This window comes from Euprymna scolopes, chromosome 6 (assembly GCF_053919585.1).
Source record: "Euprymna scolopes isolate OS-2025 chromosome 6, ASM5391958v1, whole genome shotgun sequence".
In the NCBI taxonomy this organism is placed as follows: Eukaryota; Metazoa; Mollusca; class Cephalopoda; order Sepiida; family Sepiolidae; genus Euprymna; species Euprymna scolopes.
In genome coordinates, this window is record NC_136487.1 from 38,071,317 (window position 1) to 38,088,619 (window position 17,303).

The 17,303-nt window shown below is 32.9% G+C and overlaps 1 protein-coding gene across 1 annotated transcript in view; it reads right to left on the bottom strand.

The window, feature by feature from the left end:
* LOC145277613 (ATP-dependent RNA helicase TDRD9-like) overlaps positions 1–17,303 on the bottom strand; it is a 228,291-nt gene that overhangs the window by 63,220 nt on the left and 147,768 nt on the right. The window contains exon 28 of the mRNA XM_080129144.1: positions 10,806–10,895. Coding sequence (XP_079985270.1) covers positions 10,806–10,895 — 90 coding nt within the window. The remainder of the gene's footprint in view (positions 1–10,805; positions 10,896–17,303) is intronic.

Below are 17,303 nucleotides of genomic sequence, written 5' to 3' on the forward strand. Positions count from 1 at the left end.
TGTTTGGAATCACACTGCTTGACCATGTCAGAAATGGGGATATCCAAAAGCGCTACAGCTTTGCACTGATTAAGAGCAAGATAAAAGAATGTTTGCTCAGATGGTCTGGATATGTGCTGAGAATCAATAATAACACTGTTGCAAAACTTGCTTTTGCATTAGAAGTCACTCGAAGTCAACTAACGGGTAGGTCAATGATGAGATAGGTAAACAGTCTACAAAAAGATTTCTGTAAAACTGGCCTTCATCCAGACTAAGCTGTCAGGTGGAGACAAAAGTCCATCATTGCAGCTCAGGATTAATGTATGATAAAATATTAATGGATAAATTTTAGTAATTTTAATACATATTTACCTTTTTAATAAAATCCAAAGAAATCAAGTCACTTAAGTAGGGCTGTGTGTGTGTTTTTTTTAAACTTACAATTTAGAAATGGGTAGCAACTTGTTGAAAATTAAGTCAGTCCATCTAAATACTGGGAAGTAAAATTTAAATGCAAATGCGAAATGTTTTGTTTACAGGATCAAAACAATCATTGAATTTAAAAACCATAACGAAAATGCAGCAAGACTCATGGGAGAAAAAGAGATCTCTAGTATATATAGAGTATTTATATTAAAAATATTTCTTGTCTTATTGACTGAACAGTAATTCATTTTGATAATATAGGAGTGATAATTGAAAAAAACTTTTGCATTTATTTACTTAGATGATTTGGTTGTTTGATTTTATAGCATATCAACCCTTTTCGGGTTATTTAATGCTGAATTTTTTTTTTTTTTTTTACAAGGTGGTCACCACCTATCAAGGCCCGGAAGCCACTCAGGGATAAGGGTTATTGCATGTATAGTACGTTAGTGTTGAGATTTAATAAAGTGTCTACTTAAAGGGGCGGTTCATCAGGAATTTGTTTACGTTGAACTTGAAGCCATTCAGGTTGTAGTCAGGTGGAAAGCAGGCAGATGGAAATTTTTTAATATCTTAAACTATTTAATCATGGTGTTTCGTTTAGTTGTCGTGTAGAGGAAATTGTTGTTTTTGACTTTGCAGAACATTATTGAGTTTTGTAAACGAAAAAAAAAACAATATCCATATTTAATACACGTTAGATCAGGAAACCAATATCTTCAGATACATTCAGATGATGATGAGCTTCGCTGACAGATTTCTACCTTTAAAAGCATCTCATCTAGTGAAGTTGACTTTCATCTTAAGTTTTCTTCCATAAAAAGCAAGCTCAACTTGACATTGAAAAACTACTGCCAGCAAGAACAGCTATCAAACAGAACATGTGCATATTTATAGTGTAGATTCATTCAACTTTAACTGAATTCATTTATCTAAATAGTAGTAGCAATACACACGAATGGTAAAATGCTTTGAATAATCACAGATTTCAAGACGGTTCTGCTAAAATCATCATATTTGAAAAACCAAAGCACTTTAAGTCCTCAAAATACCACCGTTTTGGTCAGAAATGAATATACTTTCAAATAAAATTGATAAATAATAATGTACATTATATATTTTAAGAGTTTAAAGCAAATAAAGTGATAAAAATGTTATCATAAAACAGCATTTTCAGTAAGATTTTGTAAAGACACCCCACCCCCGATTTTTAAAGGCTTGTATCGCATTTATATTAGGAATTTTGTCATGAAATTTAGAAACTAATCAGAAGAGATGTCACTTTTAATAGTTTGGGGTGCCCAAAATACTTTTGACCACTTGTTTTTTTTTTTGTTCTTAACCCCCCCCCACAAAAAAAAAAGGCTTCAACATGACAAGTATTAAAAATTTTGAAAAGACCCTTACACATGATTTATCTCCCATAAAAATAATTGGTCAACTGTCCTAAAATGCTAGAATGTTCTCGAAATGGTGAATTATTTTAAATAAAATTTATGTGAAACCAACCCCCACTCTAAATTTTAAAATTGTTTTTGTTTTGTTTCTGTTAAGTCTTCAGGATGTTGACACATAATGTCCCTTAGCCCTATCATTAACCCAAAGTTAGAGTAGTAAGCCTCCCCATCCTCCTATGATTGCACAAAGACTCTCATAAAAACCACACATAAGTGTCTTTAGAAAAAAAAACACACACAAGATTTACTCTTATAGAAAAAAATTGTTAACTGCCCTAAAACCTACAATGGTTCAAAATTGGGAATCATTTTACATTAAATTGTAAAAATAACTTTTGTTTATCTTTCATTAAAGTTTTTGTGGGTGTTTACACATAATTGTCTAAAAAGGTAGCAGCATATATTTTGGAGAAGTGGTCAAATTGGGGGGGGGGTAACAGAAGGTGTTAATTTACAACAATACCAAAGAAATATTGTGATTTATTCATTTTTAAACAGTCCTGGATTTACATTTCAATTTTTTGTACATAAAATGCATTACATTTCAGTTTTTTGTACATAAAATGCATTACATTTCAGTTTTTTGTACATAAAATGCATTACATTTCAGTTTTTTGTACATAAAATGCATTACATTTCAGTTTTTTGTACATATAATGCATTACATTTCAGTTTTTTGTACATATAATGCATTACATTTGTTTTTTGTATATATAATGCATTACATTTGTTTTTTGTATATATAATGCATTACATTTCAGTTTTTTGTATATATAATGCATTACATTTCAGTTTTTTGTACAAAAAATGCATTACATTTCAGTTTTTTGTACAAAAAATGCATTACATTTCAGTTTTTTGTATATAAAATGCACTACATTTCAGTTTTTTTACACATAAAATGCATTACAATTCAGTTTTTTGTACATAAAATGCATTATATTTCAGTTTTTTGCACATAAAATGCATTACATTTCAGTTTTTTGCACATAAAATGCATTACAATTCAACTTTAAGTTATCTAACTTTTCTTTTAATGGATACATGGCATTTTTAAGGAATTGCAGCATATTTATGTGCATTTACTGCAGATTAGTTGGAAACCATCAATTTCTGGAGATTTTTAGGAGCATATTCTGATTCCTTGCACAAAAATACTTATATGACAGATTTCATTGCTTAATCTTGTGTTTTAACAAAGATATGACATTTTTATTGAAAAAGTAGTGTAAAAAATGTGACAAAACACGTATGGTCTTAAAGAGGGAAAATATCCAAACATGCAAGACACAAAAATAGTCATAACTTCCTTAATTTTAATCAGATGTAAAAAAATATTTCTTAGCTCACCAAGCTCTTTCTATATATATTCCAATATTGAAATATTTTAAGCCATTTCAATTTTTTTCATGTGTATTGCTACTAATAGTAGCAGGCAACTGTAAAAATGTGGTTATTTCATCCTCCAAAATTATTTTTGTTTTGGCTCAATATCACTATGTACATACTAAGGATGCACTCCACCCCCTGCTTGTTGAAAAAAAAAGCTATTAACCAATACAACAGAAGTAATTCATCAACCGAGTGTCAGTCACTGAGATAAAATGAGACTTTTAGGATTTGTGATCCTGATTCAAAAATTTAGGAGTGAATTAGGTGAATTAATTAACTGACTAACAAACATACCTTGACACACGAGGAGAGGGGCTTTATCATACACACTCATGGCAAGAGTCATTTTAATTGGGGATACAAATTGGGGATTAATTGGGTAGTGTTTGAAGACAGGATTATTAACAATGGAACTTTAAATATGCTGATAGATTTCTATGAAAATGCCGTTAATAAATCAAAAGTTGACAATTTTACATTGGTTTGACAGTTTTTATGAAGAAAAAAAATGGAACCTAAATCTGACATGGTGACATCTGTGAGTTGATTCAACTAAGAAATAAAATTGAATTCATTTATGCATGGCTACACATCCAATCAAAATAATGATTTTTACCTGATGTTACTACACCTACAAAAGTGGTTCAAAAGGAATGCCTACTATTTTTTTTTCCATTCTAATGGATCAGAGGGGATTGAAAATTGTATTGTTATTATGACTGAACTTGTGGATTCATGACCTGAAAATTTCATCTCTCTGTTGCAGATATTGATGGTGTGAGACTAAGAAAGCAACCTCTGTCATGGATATGCGTCAGGAGCAGAGGTGTATCATAGAATTCCTGGCAAAAATGCATTGAGAATGGTGGTGACTGTAGGAAAATAAATTCCAGCACACAAAAGGTTGCTCATTTTAATGACACGGCTCCCGTTTTCATAGATCTTCAACTTTGAATTCAATAAAAAAATAGAAGGCTTTACTTTTGGAATGACCCTCATATATACTGAACTACTCACAAGAGAAGAGTTAGGTACAAGGTTGGATTTTGGTAAAGCCAGTTTGTCAAAAAAGAGACACTTTGGATTGAAACAAATTTAAATTAAATTTACCTTAGTCTAAAATGAATTCTCATTCGCTGAAAATGAATCAAAAGTAATATTCTAATTATCTTAATTTAAATATACCTTGATACATTAAATTTTTTTTAGACTTTAAGTAAACTCAAAATTAAAAAAATACTAAAAACTGACAAACCAGAAAAGGGAATTTTTAATTTTTATTTTTAAATTTCATACCTGACATTCTGATTAAAATCTTTAGGTTTAGATTTGATTGAACATTCTTGAGATTTCACAAGCTATTTTCACCCAGATAACTAGTTCTAGTGGCATATGATGTGTGTTATTAGGACAATTAAAACCAAAGTTATGACCGATCAAAGTTAACTAAGAATATTTTAAAAGCGATAACATATGTTGATGTACATCGTTAGAGTTCATATAGACAAGAACTTTTTGAATTATTTTATGTATAATAATGTAAATATCAAATAATTTGTATCATACGAAAATTTCTTTGAACGATTCAGTTTTATTGAATAAGTTGCTAGCTAAATAATTTAATTTCACTAAGCCGCATAGTATATTCTCATTCACTTCTCAAAAAATAGAAAATGCTTTCATATCAATAACTAGTAGGGAGACCCAATGTTGTCCGGGATTTAATAAGGATCAACAAATGTTCCACCCTACTATACTTTTGTTGTCAGTGAAATCAGTAAAGTTGCAAATTTTTTTAAAAATCAAATCAATTGATTGCCTGTTCTATTTAGGGACCTCATCCCCCGCAGTGTACAGGGATGAAGCTTCACATACCTCAATGCAGTTACTTATTGTGGAGCATTTTAGAAGAAGTTGGTAGGTGATAAGTAGGTGAAGGTAAAATGCCATGTTTTAATTGGAAATGGTTTTATTAATGACAAGAAGTATTCAAGTCCAATAGTTCTGCATGATTATGTAGAAAAGGGATCAGTTTGAAATCATAAAACTTGGAAATCTTCCAAAAATTGGTGTTCAGCATACGTGAGGATGAACTGGCCTGTGTGGCAGGAATTGGTGCTTTGCAAAGAAAGGAATGTCATCAATGATCTTTTGGTGGACAGAGACAGAATACTCTTCCCACTGCTGCACATCATATTCGACTTAATCAAGCAGTTCACCAAGGCTCTGGACAAGGATAGTGACTTCTTCACTTACTTGTGCCAGGCTTTTCCTGGATTGACAATGACGAAGTTGAAAGCTGTTTTTTTTTTGTTTTTTTTTTATGGTCCTCAGATCCAGCAGCTCATTAGAGATTCAGAGTTTGAAAACTCAATGAACAAATTGGAACTGGAAGAGTGGACGGCATTTGTTCTGGTAGTAAAGAATTTACCTGTCAACAATAAGGCAAGAAACTATGCACAACTTGTCAACAACAGCTGACTGCTTTCAGAAATCTAGGCTAAGCAGTAAAATGCTCCACACATGCATACATGTGAACAAAAATGTAAAAAACTACATGTGATCAGAGCTCAAAAACTTGACTTGATTGAGCATTTGATTTCTGGATTCAGCACATCAGATTAATCATCAACTAATAAAACACCCATGAATTTGTTTTTAGCCAGTGTTATATATGACCTGAGGTTCAAGGAATTACAAGTCATCAAATATAGAACATAAAGCTCATTAAATGAAATATTTCTCAAAATTAGTCAGACAATTCCTTTAAACATGTAAATTTAGTATTCAATTGTAAATATTTATTTAAAAAGATAAACCCAGATTATGAATAGAAAGAAACCATATATATATATATATATATATATAAAAAGGAAACCAGGGAGAGAGACCTATATAAAGAAGCTAGAGAGAGCGAAGGAAACCAAAGAGAGAGAGGTGAGAGAGAGAGAGAGAGGGAAACCAAAGAGAGAGAGAGAGAAACCAAAGAGAGAGAGAGAGAAACCAAAGAGAGAGAGAGAGAGGGAGGGAACCAAAGAGGGAGAGAGAGAGAGAGAGGGAACCAAAGAGGGAGAGAGAGAGAGAGAGAGAGGGAACCAAAGAGGGAGAGAGAGAGAGAGAGAGAGGGAACCAAAGAGGGAGAGAGAGAGAGAGGGAACCAAAGAGGGAGAGAGAGAGAGAGGGAACCAAAGAGGGAGAGAGAGAGAGAGGGAACCAAAGAGGGAGAGAGAGAGAGAGGGAACCAAAGAGGGAGAGAGAGAGAGAGGGAACCAAAGAGGGAGAGAGAGAGAGAGGGAACCAAAGAGGGAGAGAGAGAGGGAACCAAAGAGGGAGAGAGAGAGGGAACCAAAGAGGGAGAGAGAGAGGGAACCAAAGAGGGAGAGAGAGAGAGAGAGGGAACCAAAGAGGGAGAGAGAGAGAGAGGGAACCAAAGAGGGAGAGAGAGAGAGAGGAAACCAAAGAGAGAGAGAGAGAGAGGAAACCAAAGAGAGAGAGAGAGAGAAGGAAACCAAAGAGAGAGAGAGAGAGAGAGAGAGAGAGAGAGAGAGAGAGAGAGAGGGAAACCAAAGAGAGAGAGAGAAAGAGAGAGAAGGAAACCAAAGAGAGAGAGAGAAAGAGAGAAAAGGAAACCAAAGAGAGAGAGAGAGAAAGAGAGAAAAGGAAACCAAAGAGAGAGAGAGAAAGAGAGAAAAGGAAACCAAAGAGAGAGAGAAAGAGAGAAAAGGAAACCAAAGAGAGAGAGAGAGAGAGAGAAGGAAACCAAAGAGAGAGAGAGAGAGAGAAGGAAACCAAAGAGAGAGAGAGAGAGAGAAGGAAACCAAAGAGAGAGAGAGAGAGAGAGAGAGAGAAGGAAACCAAAAAGAGAGAGAGAGAGAGAGAGAGAGAGAGAGAGAAGGAAACCAAAGAGAGAGAGAGAGAGAGAGAGAAGGAAACCAAAGAGAGAGAGAGAGAGAAGGAAACCAAAGAGAGAGAGAGAGAGAAGGAAACCAAAGAGAGAGAGAGAGAGAAGGAAACCAAAGAGAGAGAGAGAGAGAAGGAAACCAAAGAGAGAGAGAGAGAGAAGGAAACCAAAGAGAGAGAGAGAGAGAGAGAAGGAAACCAAAGAGAGAGAGAGAGAGAGAGAGAGAAGGAAACCAAAGAGAGAGAGAGAGAGAGAGAGAGAGAAGGAAACCAAAGAGAGAGAGAGAGAAGGAAACCAAAGAGAGAGAGAGAGAAGGAAACCAAAGAGAGAGAGAGAGAGAGAAGGAAACCAAAGAGAGAGAGAGAGAGAGAAGGAAACCAAAGAGAGAGAGAGAGATAGGGAAAGAACAGGAAACTAAACAGAGAAAGATAGAAGGAAACCAGAGAGACAGAGATAATGAGATAGAAACCAAAGACATTATTGTCTGTGTACATTTCCCTACCAAACTACTCTGTCAATTTTCAGTCTACAGACTCAAGATTTGACACAAGGGATATTGAGATTTGAGAAAATCTTTTTAGTTGGTTTCAGCCAGAAATTTGGCTGTCAAGGGGTCAAAGTTCAATGATTTGACCTTTGAAAACTCTACCAAACTCCTCTGCCTATTTTGGGTCTAAACACTTGAAATTTTAGATGTAGGTAACTTGGACATGGATCAAACTTTGTAATTTGATTTAAGCCTAAAGCAATAAATGTTAATGGGTCAAAATTGGGGTCACAGTTTTAAAAACTTTGAACTCTGTTGTCTATCATATTACTTAGCCAATTTTTGGCTAAACATTTGAAATTTTACATAAAATGAATTCAGCAGCTTTTGGCTGAAAATTTGGTTGCCAAGGGGTCAAAGTTCAAAAGATTTGACCTCTGCGGTCTCTAGCAAACTATTCATCTAATTTTGGGTCTAAACATTTGAAATATTACATAAAGAGTATTCAGACATGCAGCAAGCTTTTTAATCAGTTTTTGGATGAAAATTTGGCTGCCAAAAAGTCAAAGTTGAAAGAGTTGACCTTTGCAGATTCTACCAAACTCTGCCAATTTTGGATCTAAACTCTTTATATTTTAGATGTAGGTTACCCGAGCAGGAGTTAAACTGTTTAATATATATATATATATATATTATATATATATAAAGTTATGAATAAAGTTATATATATATATATATATTATATATATATAAAGTTATATAAAGTATATAGGGCTTGAGCAAAGCCGGGCTGAACATATATAAAAGACAAACTTTTGTGTGTGTGTGTGTGCATTTTTTGTATATGTATGTCTGGCAAAGGCTTTTGGAGGGGGGGGGGCACTCAGGACGGTCACTGTTTCTTAGAAATTTTTATATGCTACCTAGATTATAATATCTATGATTTACAAAACAAGGTTGCGTGTATCTTTAATTTGGGCGACTTTTACACGCTATTTTCTCAATATTTTTTACTCTCTGCGTGTTTCTTTGGCTTTTCAGTATAAAAGTGAAACTGAACCTGTAGCAGAACAAGCCACCTGGCACTCGGCCAGGGAGGTCCAGAAAAACAACGAGCTTTGATCAATGCAGGGGGAAACCACTTAGACAATTGCTATTCATTTGGACACTACCCTTATGGGGAGTTGGTTTTCCTTAACATCTTGGGGGGAAACGCAGACACTGGCTTGCAACCAAAGTTAAGTTTCCTCTATGCCGTAATGTTTGACCTCATTAAGTTCACGCACCTGTCACTTAACTTTTTAATCGTTAAATTAAAATGCTTTTCATTCCTCTCCCGTTGTGGCCAAGCGATAAGATGCCAGTTTTTTTCCCTTTCATTTCCACATACATGTTAAGGCTTCGGGTTCAAGCCTACCTACCTACCAAAACTTTTTTTTCTTTTACACCAACAAACACACAGGCAACGGCAGGCACCCCCGCTAGTCTATAATATAAATCTCACTTGGCTGGTATGTTTGTATGTCTGTCTACAGAGGCGACAGATTTTCACGAGATCGGTATCATTTTGAAACTCAACCCTTCGGGCAACAAATATAAAAAATTAGCAGAAAACATTAATTTTTTCATCCTCAACTGAGTATTTTTCTACAGGGAGGGGTCACTTTTTTGCCGATAGTTTTGATATTTTTTTTCGATTGACTAGCCTTAATTTAAACCTACGTCACTTCTTGCTTGGCAATGGGCACTATGGTAAAGACTTCACTTTTTTTTCACATTCTGTTCCTCCTTTGTGGTACGAGTTTGAGCCTTCCTGCCTACTACCACGTTTTTTTTTTTTTTTTTTTTTTTTTTGCTCAACACACATCTCCAATCACCCGGGCAACACCGGGCACTCTGGCTAGTATATATATATATATATATATATATATATATATATTTTATTTCACTACTATATATACTAGGTTCAATATAATAATTGATAGACAATTGTCTCTATAATAATAAACACGTAATCTGCAGGAATTAAAATATCATATTTAATCGTATCTTATGACCAGGCAACGCCAAGCGGCTTTCTAGTAATATATATATATATATATATTTTCATTCCAGGCAGAAAAATATTAAAAAATTAGGAATAATTGTATTTCAACAAGGGTCGTTGATAGTGCTCAATCAAAGAAAGTAAATTATATATTTTTTATTATTCTTTATGTAAATACACCATATCTTGCTACGATGTGCAGACCGTTTCAATCATATTTGATTTCATCAGGCAAGAAAAATTAAAATACAAAATTTAAAAAGGTTCCAGACCTTTTCAAATTTTGGAGAGAGAAGATATGCCATCAGAAATATGATTGAAACAGTCTGCACATTGTAGCAAGATATGACTGTATTTACATAAAGAATAATATATGAGAGAGAACAAACTTGTCACTTTATTGCTGTTTGTACTGGCCTCAATAAATTTAAACTTTATTTTCTGAATTTAAAAGTTTTACAAAGTTTCTTGATAGTTAAACTTCCTAAACAGAATTTCACATCTTGTACATCTTAAATTTGTGATCATCTACTATTTAGGAAACTTTGTTAGTTTTTGCTTATTCTATAATTTTAAAGAACACTCTAACCATACATGGTTATATGTTACTTGGATTGGATTACCATCAATTTCCCATTATAATTGAAATTGTAGTTTCATATATTTTTTGTTTTATCATAAAAATTAAAGAAAATAGATAAAGATTTGTCACATTTGTTTTGCAAAACAAATAAAATATAAAAATAAGTTTTCTGCTGTCCAAAGCAACATAGTATTTTAATTTGCTTTAAAAAAACGAAGAGAGAAATGCAGGGACAAGTTACATATTTAGAAAAATTATTTTCTTTTCAATCATATATCTTTAATATTTTTTATTAAAAATATTAAAGAAATTGCAAGTTCAATGGATCTGTAAATGTTGCACCACAATGGCCAATTAGTTGAAATTGCTACTTGCAAGGAGAAATCAGAGATCAGAGCTCAGTCAAGAACTTTCCATGGAAGTAAGAAGAGTAGAGAAAGGCTAGCAGTGTCTCTTCTGCCAGGAAGGGACTGTTTGAAATAGAAATTATATCTTATGCAAAAGAGGGGGGAAAAAAACTAAATACTTACCAAGTGAGGAATTGAGTTAAGAGAACTTGGAATTTGTCTCAAACTGTGAATGTTCACTTTTTCAACATTACCAAAATCCACAAAGAATACCTAAAAGTAACAAATTAATAAACACCAAAATAAATTAATATACATACTGAAAGCCGTAATATTTTATGTATGAGAATTTAAGACGATCTAGTTTCTTTTTTTCTTTTTCTAATTAAAATATTTAATTTTAAGTAGAAATTGAAAATACATTTTAACAAAGCTTCAGAAGTTCTCATTGATAACTCTGCTACATCAGCCTATATGGCTACACAATCCAGTGATCAGTAATAGTGGATATTCAAGGAACTTCTGCCATTACTAACCAACAGAAAGTTATCATTGTGGACAAAGAGAAGAATCTATAAGTAATATTACAAGTTGATTTTTTCTTTTTAGATAATTGTTATTTCATCACCTTGCATAAAAGGAGCTATGTAAAAGATACTTAAAACTGTTTGAATTATGCAAATACCATCAGTAGTTCGAAAGTTATAAAAATTTTAAGTGCCAAAATTTAGGCTTTTCCGTGGACATTTTTCTTGAGAAAACGTGGGCTAAATTACAGACTTTCAAGAAATTTGGTAATTTCACCACCATTTATTTATTTTTCAAGCTATTCTTATGAAAGTTGGCAGTCTTATGTAAAATTATGTTCTCTTTCTGATTATGCAGTCAAGTCTGGTATATCTTTTTACCATAAGCCATGAATTATAAATTAAGATGTACAAATTAAAATCTTTTTTTTTAAACTGGTGCATGGTATCATACAGTGGGGTGTCTATTCATGAATAAAACTAAATATTATATTGGTATTTAAATATAGCTTTATTGAGAGGATGCATTTTCCTGCTTCTTCACCAAAGGAAAGCTTAATCTGGGGTGTAGCCATTGAATGCCCAAAGAGCATTCATGGACAGTATTTAGTATGAATTAATCTCAGAAATAAATCAAAGAAAATTTTTCATATAGATTTTGATTTTCTGTAAAAGATGAAAATTCCCATAGTCGATCAGAACATGCATTTTGGGACCAGTCCAATTTTCAATTTAAATCATCTCTATCTGGCGAAAAATATACCCCTATTTTTTTAGATGCAACCATAAATTGTACATGAATCCTTGATGTAGCTTTCACAGTACCAGGATATCAGGAATCCTGATAAGCAACAACTATATATTCACAATTTGATGGTAATTTTTGTCATTTCTATTCTGTTGTTTTACTGAAAATTCAACTATGTAAACAAAGAAATAAAACGGTAATTTTTTGCTTTGTTTCCACCTTAACATTTAAAATGATTACTTTTATATGCTTTAGGATATACTGAAAACGAATATTGCATTTAAATTTTCTGCAAATAAGTAGTTTTCTGGATGTTAAGAAATGTCATTTCTTATGTTATCGCTGGTGGCCATCTTGGTACACATAAGCACGCAAATGTAACCCCCGAGAAACTATACGCAAACGCACGTACCATGATGGCTATGAGCAATAACACAAGAAATGACATTGCTTAATATCTGGAAAGCTACTTATTTGCAGAAAATTTAAATGCATTATTCATTTTCAGCATACTCGAAAACCTTCCAAAGGTAGTCATTTTAAAGAAAAATGTTAAGGTGGAAACAAGGTAAAAATTTACAAAATGCATCACAATGAAATTCTTTATAGAACCACCTAATTATTATTATTATTATTTAGATGTCTTCAGTTAAAAAAAACAAAAAAAACGGATTTGTTTTACTGATTCGAAAAAATGGTCTTGAAAATGAGTTAAAAATAAATTCAAGTTTCACAATATATTTTATTTAATTGTTAGGTGAAAGTACAGAATAGTTAACAAAACACCCTTTCTTCCCCATGTTAAGAATGGGTTTCTAAATATATTAATACGATAGTGTGTGTGTTCTTTTGTGTATCACGTTTACATCCGGGTCGTTTAATTATGAAATTCCATTAAAAAAAAAAAAAAATTTGGTGTCGCTGTTGAGGCAAAGCTAATAAAAATGATTTGTTTTTCTTGGCCTTTTCGCCAAGATCAAAGTGTAGTATCTGTCTTCAAATGCTACATTTCAATTTCTTCTCTTTCAGTGGAGGAGAAATCCTTTACGACTAAGACAATTCTTTTACCGTTTCTCCACATTACAAAACGACCCTGGTGTCTAAATCTGTCCCATGGGGAGGCATTGTAAATAGTTTGTTTGTTTGTTTGTTCAGTTTATTAGCCTATCAACAGCTGCATGGTCATTTAAGGCCAAATAAGTTCATTTTTTTTTTTTCTTTGGATGTCTTAGTAAGGTAGGTGTTCTTTATTTTCCAGTATGTCAAGGTAAGATTGGAGGAAGGTTTGTAAGAGATTTGGGTTGAAAAGTTTTTTTTTTTTTTTTTTTTTTTTTTGGTAGATTTATACTTTGGAGGAGAGGTTTACCTCTTTCAAGTAATTTAGAATTGTTTTTTCATTTATTTTGCATTGTAAATAGATACTATGTTTAATGTAACAAAGTTTTAATATCACAGAAGTAACTGGGAAAAGTAATTTCTGATTTAATTAAAAAATTTTCTGGAAATGTCCCTTCTGATTAATTATAAAATGCACTGCAAATGTCTCTTCTGATTAATTATAAGATGCCCTGGAAAATGTCCCTTCTGATTATTCTTTTTTGTTTACTTGCCTCCCCACAAGGGCAGAGTTGAACATGAGGTCGGTTAAAAATTTGGGGAGAAACCAGCTCCCCAAAAGGGGCACTGGTCAGTAACAAAAATAAAAATTGAATCAGTAATGAAGGATTTCTCCTCCATTAACCAAGACCAAAAAAAGGGGGGGGTTAAATCGCTGGAATGCTGAGACTGATACTACACTCAGAAATTCATGTTGAAGCAATGGTTGCCTAATCTATAAACGCGTTAATGTTTTTATGTATTTCGAAAAGATGCTGAAACAGTTTATCATTTAAACATTACTTTATTTCAAGTATATTTTAAACAGTGGGGTGGGGGATATGAAGTCAGTCCCAGAAATGGCTGAAACCGTTTACACATTAAACATTGCTTTATGTATATTTACAACAATGGGGTGGGGGACATGAAGTCAGTCCCGGAAATGGCTGAAACCGTTTTCTATTTAAACATTACATTATTCCATGTATAGTTTTATCAGTGGGTGGGAATATAAAGTCAGTCCCAGAAATAGCTGAAACAATTTACTATTTAAACATTCCTTTATTTCATGTATATTTTTAATAGTGGGAGGTGGACATGAAGTCAGTCCCGGGTTCGAATGAAATAAGTGCAAATATATACTAGCAGAAACCGTCGCCCAGTATTAAATGAGATAGGTGGAAAACATATAGTAGCAGAATGCCCAGTGTCGCTCGGGATTGAATGAGATAGGTGAATAATATATACATACTAGCAGAATATGCGGCATCACCCGGGATTGGATAAGATAGGTGGAATATATATACTATGAGAATACCCGGAATTGAGTGATGTGTTTTTAATGAAATAATCATCCCAGGCAATATATCAAAGTGATGATTTAAGTAAGAGGGAGCGATATAGTGGGTTAAAGTTATGAAAATTATTGTCAAAATAAGTAACATATCCAAGAATTATGAAAAATTATGAAATGTGATTGGTGTTTTGTAATGAAATAATAAGCCCAGACAATATATCAAAGTTCTCATATTAGTAAGAGGGGGGCATAATGTTGGTTTTTAATTATAAAAAAATGACTGTTGAAATTAGTAACATATCCAAGAATTATGAAAAATGATAAAATGTGAGTTAATTGATTGGTGTGTTTGTAATGAAATAATCAACCCAGAAAATGTATCAAAGTTATTATTTTAGTAAGGAGGAGGCTATAAGGTGTGTTAAACTTATGAAAAATCTTTGTCAAAATTAGTAACATATCCAAGAATTATGGAAAATGAAATGTGATTTAATGAATTAGTGTTTGCAATGAAATAATCATACCAGACAATATATCAAAGTTATCATTTTAGTAATCAGGCGATGAGGATGGTTTTAATTATAAAAAATGATTGTCGAAATTAGTAAGATATCCAAGAATAACTAAAAATGATGAAATGTGAGTTAACTGATTGGTGTGTTTATAATAAAATAATCATCAATGTTATTATTTTAGTAAAAGAGGGCATTAGGGATGAAGTACAAAAAATTATGGTTGAAATTAGTAACATATCCAAGAATTACGAAAAATGATAAAAAGCGTGTTTATTGATTGGTGTGTTTATAATAAAATAATTAGTCCAGACAATATATCAAAGTTATTTTGTTAGTAAGAGGGGGCGATAAGAATGGTTTTAATTATGAAAAATGATTGTCAAAATTAGTGACATATCCAAGAATTATGAAAACTGATGTGATTTAATGCATTAGTGTGTTTGCAATGAAATAATCAGAGCAGACAATATATCAAAGTTATTATTTTAGTAATGGGGGCGATGATGTCGGTTTAAATGATAAAAAATGATTGTCAAAATTAGTAACATATCCAAGAATTATGAAAAATGATGAAATGTGAGTTAATTGATTGGTGTGTTGTAATGAAAAAATCGGTCCCGACAATATATCAAAGTTATTATTTTAGTAAGGGGGGAAGTTATAAGGTGTGTTTAACTTATGAAAAATTGTCGAAATAAGTAACATATCCAAGAATTAAGAAAAATAATGAAATGTGAGTTAATTGATTGGTGTGTTTGTAATGAAATAATCAGCCTAGACAATAAATCAAAGTTACTATTTAGTAAAGGGGTAGGTGTGAAAATGTGGGTTGAAATTATGAAATAAGTAACATATCCAAGAATTATGAAAAATAATGAAATGTGATTTCATGCATTAGTGTGTTTATAATGAAATAATCAGCCCGGACAATATATCAAAGTTATTTTATTAAGGAGGGATCGATAATGTGGGCACAGATTATGAAAAATGATTGTCAAAATTAGTAACATACCCAAGAATTATGAAAAATGATGAAATGTGAGTTAATTGATTGGTGTGTTTGTAATGAAATCAGCAGCCCAGCAAATATATCAAAGTTATTATTTTCGTAAGGTTGGGTGATAATGTTGCTTAATAATATTTAAAAAATATTGTCGAAATCAGTAACATATCCAAGAATAATGAAAAATGATGAAATATGAGTTAATTGATGTGTGTGTTTGTAATGAAATAATCAGCCTAGACAATATATCAAAGTGATTATTTTAGTAAGGTGTGCGAAATGATGCAAAGATAGAAGCTTGGTTTTAGATGCATTAAAAGTAACCAACCACTCCTTTCCCCATTGTACCACGTGCTCAAGATCAGAGGAGAGAGAATCGGAGAGAACTTGATCGTTTACTGTCTTAGATGTGCTACCATAAATGGTAATGTCATCAGCATAAATGTTTACAAATGATGTAAGGATGTGATTTGGAAGATCATTAATGTAGATCAGGAAGAGAGTTGGGCCCAGGATGGACCCCTGAGGGACTCCAGCATTAATACTGTGAGCTTCTGATTTTTTCCTCTCAACTACTAGTCTTGTGAACCTATCAGAGAGAAATGATTTAATAATTAAGAAAACATTTCCAGCTATACCATAGCTGGAGATCTTGTGAAGTAAACCTTTATGCCGTACCGTATCAAAGGAAGCCTCTGTCGAGAGACTCACTAATCCTATGAGATATAACGTCTGCTGTAGATTTAGCAGAACAGAAACCATATTGCATGTCACTAAGGTTATTTTTGCCGAGATGGTTGACTACTTCTCTATTTAACACAGATTCTAGTAACTTACTCATGACGCACAAGAGACTTATTGGCCTGTACTGAGAGCGAGATCACTGATTACCTGAATTCTTAAATACAGGTCAAACTGATGAGATTTTTTAGGGTGATAGGAAGCAATTCTCCTAAATACAACATTTAAACAGCTTTGTAAGTATGGGCGCTAGTTCTGGTTGAAGTTTTTTTAAGGACTAATAGAAATGCCGTCAGGGCCAGTTGCTTTACTTGAATCAAGGTTTTTGATTAGCTTGGCAACATCATGTACAGATATTTGTATGTCATATAGCATGTTTTCTGATACAGGAGGAAATATTGGGGGTTGGCTGTCTTGGTCGCAAAGTGTAGAATTAGCTGCAAAGTTCTTGGCAAAGAGTTTGGCTTTGTCTGATGCTGACGAGATTACCTCAGGTCCATTAATGATGGCTGGGATAGAGCACACGCTTCTGTTCACTTGACCTCGGGGGATAACAGAAGATTTATCATATTGATACATTTAAAGTCAGCATTGAACAACTGCAAATATGCTTGAAAGGCAACTGCAGAGTATGTTATTTATTACATGGTCTCATCATGTTGTACCTTATTATCTTGATGCTTCCGAAACAGGCACAAATATCACAAAGGGCTTCACGGAAAGCTGGTTTCAGACGTTCTGTAGCGGCAATGAGT